Raw genomic sequence first — 5,000 nt, forward strand, 5'->3', positions numbered from 1 at the left:
ACTGATTACGCCGAAGCGCTCGCTTCCGTGATTAGTCCAAAGCACTCTCTTGAAATATTAGCTTTCATTTTGTTGTTCGGTTCACTACACTTTTCACGAGATCGTCTTGCCCTTGAACAATTTTCATTCCTCGACTACGGGATTGCGGACCGCGATGGCAGTTCATTATAGCGATATTTCAAAAGTGTAAGCGCTCGTTTCAGTGATTAGGCCTAAGCACTATTGTAAAATTTTAGCTTTCATTTTACGGTTCGAAGAAAGCAGTCGTTTACTGATTATACGCCTAAGCGCTCCTTTCAGTGATTAGACCTAAGAACTCTCTGCTTTGTGCTTTACCTTGTTGGCGATTGTGGCAAAATTGTCATTTTCGCCATATTTGCCAAATTTGCCAACATTTTCTCTTTTTTGCCATTTTTGGTTGTTGCGTGCATTTCTGGACATATCTCCGATGGCTTCGGTGGTTCAGTGACATTGCAAGCGCACACCGAGCCGGACGTTCGGCGAACAAGCTCTTGTTGGGGTAGTAATAATTTTTGGGTTTGTTAAACATCCTTCAATGTTCTTACTTATTTTCATAAATAAATAACATATCAGTTATTCCGAATTAATCACAATTTCAATTAGAAAAACAAATGGAAGTTTTCATCCAGGGAAAGGCTCTCGTTCACGCAGATTATCTTTGTCTTCTACACTGATTTGACTGAACAGCTAATAATTTATTGTTGTCGGAGATTGCGTGAAAAGTGTAGTTGACCGAACCGCAAACTGAAAGCTAAACTTTTGCGAGAGTGCTTATATTACTGGGGCCTAATAACTGAAAGGAGCGCTTAGGCCTAATCAGTAAACGAGTGCTTTCTTCTTCACATAATCTCGTGAAAAGTGCAGTTAACCGAACCGCAAAGTGAAAGCTAAAGAGCAATACCTGGTTTAGTCAAGTTTTCATGTCCATTTTTAATTCAGTTAATTCGTTTGGGAAAACGGCGGAACGTTTTAGCTCACTTAAGCTGCTTGGATACGGTCGAGGTATAACGCGGTTACATGGTATTCATGGGGATTTGTTTTTGCTTAAATGAGTGCTTAGTATTTAAACTAGTGAATGGTAATCAGTGACATCAACCAAGTCTAGTGTGCAGTTTAGACGTTCTGGAACTCACTTAGAGAATCTGGCTATTCTAGAACTCTAGACATTCTAGACATTCTAAAGCCCACAGAGGGTAACATATAACAATTGAGAATTCTAGAACTTAAAACTCTAGAACTCGGAACTCTAGAACTGCGAATTTGACTGACTTAGAACTCTAGAACTGGAGCCCTAGTACTTTAATCAGAACTTTAGAAGTTTGCACATACGACCATTTTACTAGACCGGTTCTAGAATGATATATATAGAACTTTCTATAGAGCTCTTCAAACTAGAGCAGTTCTAGAATGCTTTAGAACTTTCTAATGTCATAACCTTGACCATTCTATATTTCACATATAATCAATATAGAGCTCTTCTAACTAGAACAGTTCCAGAATGCTATAGAAGTTTTTAATGTCTTATGGAATTAATCACAATTTCAATTAGAAAAACAAATGCCGAAAGTTTTCATCCAGGGAAAGGCTCTCGTTCACGCAGATTATCTTCGTCTTCGTCACTGAAATCAGTGGATTTGTCTGAAAAGCTAATAATTTATTGCTGTCGGAGATTGGATGACAAGAATTTCGGTCGCAATCGGAAATTCAATGACCTGGATTTGTGAAAATCTTGTTCAGCTTCATGCTTTAAAGAAAGAGGTATAGTGTGGAGTGCAATGTTTCGTGATGTTGACTTTCGCCTCATGTCTTAAAGAACGACTAATGTTACATGTGTAGCGCGCTTGTATCGCCTCATGGCTTTAAGAACGACGTATATTTCACGTGTAGCGTGTGCTTGTTTCGCGTCATGGCTAAGAGATATTTTGTGTCACGCGCGAACTGACTTCCGAGAGTCCGATTGACTCTTGCCAGGAAGAGCTGTCTCCATCGGATCCGATCGAGTCTGTTTGCCAACTTTTTCAACCCCCCTCGCTCCTGTTAACCCTCACTTCCGGTACCACTAATCAAGCGCCATGCACCCATTTCCGGTTCCGGTCGCGATCGGACTCAATCCGCCTGCGAGTGAAGTCAACCCGACTCAGGTCGAGTGTATTGGACATGTATGGAGGCTTTCCTCATGTACTAGTCGTCTGGTACGTATATTCGTCAGCTCCCGTATAATCATCTTCTCATTTCCAGGACAACACAATTGTCTAGCCCAAACGACTTTTAATATCTTGCGAGAAAATCCCGCTTACAACTTGAATAAGCCGTGAGTCTTGTTGGTCTTCGCTAGCACCAGACAACTTCAAATCGTCCAAGAATAGTAGGTGGTGATGTCTTTTGCCAATCTGTGCCCAGCTCTCAACATTCGTACTCAGACCAAGGTCAGTGGCAGCATGATGACTATAAACTATTGAAACCGCAGTGGCGACAAAGATTACCCTTGGAAAATTCATCCTTCCGATGTCTACCTCCTCCTGATGTCAACAATAGCCCGAATCCATAAATGGCAGCCAAAAAAAATGTTCTTTTGTTTATGTGCTAATTAGACTCACTAGCCTCGTTTGCATGGACAATAATACAAAAGAAATGTTGAGAGCGAGGCTAGTGAGTCTAATTAGCACATAAACAAAAGAATACATTTTTGGCCGCCATTTATGCATTCGGTCTATGTCTTTCCGTTCACCATACTTAGTATGTAGATCATTTTCTTGGCTGCCCCGACCATCTCTAAGAATTTCAGTCAGGATTCACGAATGTGGTACCATATCATACGTCTTCTTGTAGTCTATCCAAGCCTTCGATCGACGAATTTGTCACCCAGTCTCCAATAGTTCGTCAAGATTGCCTTGTCTACAAACAGTTGATCTTTCATTGCTCGGAATCCCTTCCTGTAACCCATCTCTTCATCCGCCGGCATTCCATCCCTCTCCAGGTTATGGTATAACTTCTCTCCGATGATTCCTGTCAATAACTTCCACATCACGGGCAGGCATGCAATAGGGCTGCAGTTGCTGACCTCTAAAGCCCTTTTCTGGGTTCTTCTGGATCAAAACTGTTCTTCTTCGCACCATCCACTCTGGAACGTATCGTTTCCACTCATTTCTCGTTCTTATTTGCCTCGTTCTGGCACGCCATGGATCGTCCTCAGGGGACAAGTCTGGTCTCCTCGGGCGCTATGCACGTTGTTCCAATCCCAGCCAACTTTCTATCCATCACCGTTCCTTTCTCTCATCTTTCAATTCGCTCCACCACTTTGTATAGCAAATTGCGCTCCGCTTGAAACCTACGCCTTACATAGAACGTTGACATGGGTGTCGGTAAAACGATCAAGCATTTTGACCTTTATTCTAATTTTAACGCTCCGAGCTAAAAATACTTCAGACTTATGTTCAGATTTCGAGTACTAGCGCAGTCATAAAATTGTATGATCACACTTTTTTCAAGGTGAAGAGATATGACACCGTGTTTATTATAGAAGATTCCCAATGAAGGGAAATGGTTCCTTAAATTTTTACTTGATGGATTGAAACCATCAGAGAGCTGAAAAAAATCTCTTTACACAAACGTAACAAATCGGTGTCAAATATTACAATGGCATGTGACGTCAACCGCTGTTTATCCCTTCCGCAACACATTCCCTGGGGCAAATGCCATAACAACGAGCAGAAGTTGTGAGCCAAATTTCGTTTTCACGGGAGAAAGTCATGTGCCTTCCTGCAATGTCTCAATTATGATAAAACTCTTCACTGATGTTCTGGGCATTAGCCCATTTAAACAATTTATAGCAAACGACAACGTATTTTCGCTTAATGCATTTGGACTGATACGCTTGACTTATCGTAACTCATTAGCATGACATAATGTAAATTGCAGTCTTCAAACACTAATCGAGTAAATTCGAGAAGTACTGAGCACTTAAAAAGTCGATCAATTCAGTGACATATTTAGTTAAAATGGTCGGACGTCAGTGGCGACATTTAGGACATTGGAGTCTTCGTCTTCATCATAACTTTGTCATGTGAATCAGAGAAAAGAGATGAGAGAAGTTGTACCGCTGTTTCTTCGCTATTTCTTTCGTTTGACTTTCTGGCAAATTGTACAAGTCTTTCTTTTTATAAGCTGTTTTTCAGCTCAATATTTTATTCATGTACAATTAAGCAACCGCCTCGATGATGCCCATTCGAGGCTAGACAAGCTGGAACGGTGGATTAACGACAGAGGTAACAGAAAGCTACAGATTTTGAAGCCGGACATGAAGCAAAGTTCTCAGATCCATTCTCGAAGAAAGCGAAAAGTAGGACAAGATCAATTAAATCAGCTTTGGAACAGGATTGAAAGCTTGGAAAGCCGGTGAGTAAAAGAAAGAGCCAAGAAACTACTTTGAAATCCGAGGTTAAGGCAATCACCTTTACGCTCAACCAAATTGCAAAACCTTTTTCAGTAAACTTGACAGTAGCATAAATTACCCATTGAAAATTAATTCCCAGGGCCCTAATGTTAGCATTTTCGTTTGAATGAGTTTATGTTGTGACACTGAGCCAGTTTATGATACGCATTGACTTAATATATTGTAAACAAGTTTTTTTTGTGCGTCATGGTAGTCCGCAAAATACGCGTGTGTCCAATATTCTGTCAACATGCACATCTATAAACTTGCTTTAAAGAATATTGAAGTTATTATATGGTTATTTCATTGATTATTATACTTAATTCAAGCGTAATTATTGTAAGTGTTTTTATACTCATTTGAAGTCGCGGGCATGACAGGAAATTGGTTAATCGAAACTCGGAAGCATGCATGTCGAACTGCCAAAACGGACCGTGTTCGTGGAAATTACTTTAAGTATCTGTAAGGTTAGTAGAGGTTTCAAGATTTGAAACGACAACGGGCCTTTGATTTAAGCGAAAGTGATCATCACAGTTTGTGAAGCAAC

The 5,000-nt window shown here is 40.5% G+C and overlaps 2 protein-coding genes across 2 annotated transcripts in view; both read left to right on the forward strand.

The window, feature by feature from the left end:
• Window positions 1–5,000, forward strand: part of LOC138052247 (serine/threonine-protein kinase/endoribonuclease IRE2-like) — a 413,063-nt gene that overhangs the window by 125,347 nt on the left and 282,716 nt on the right. The window lies entirely within an intron of this gene.
• LOC138052259 (short-chain collagen C4-like) overlaps window positions 3,829–5,000 on the forward strand; it is a 13,221-nt gene continuing 12,049 nt past the window's right edge. The window contains exon 1 of the mRNA XM_068898656.1: window positions 3,829–4,416. Coding sequence (XP_068754757.1) covers window positions 4,103–4,416 — 314 coding nt within the window. The 5' untranslated portion in view covers window positions 3,829–4,102. The remainder of the gene's footprint in view (window positions 4,417–5,000) is intronic.

Source organism: Montipora capricornis, chromosome 6, assembly GCF_036669925.1.
Source record: "Montipora capricornis isolate CH-2021 chromosome 6, ASM3666992v2, whole genome shotgun sequence".
Lineage (NCBI taxonomy): Eukaryota > Metazoa > Cnidaria > Anthozoa > Scleractinia > Acroporidae > Montipora > Montipora capricornis.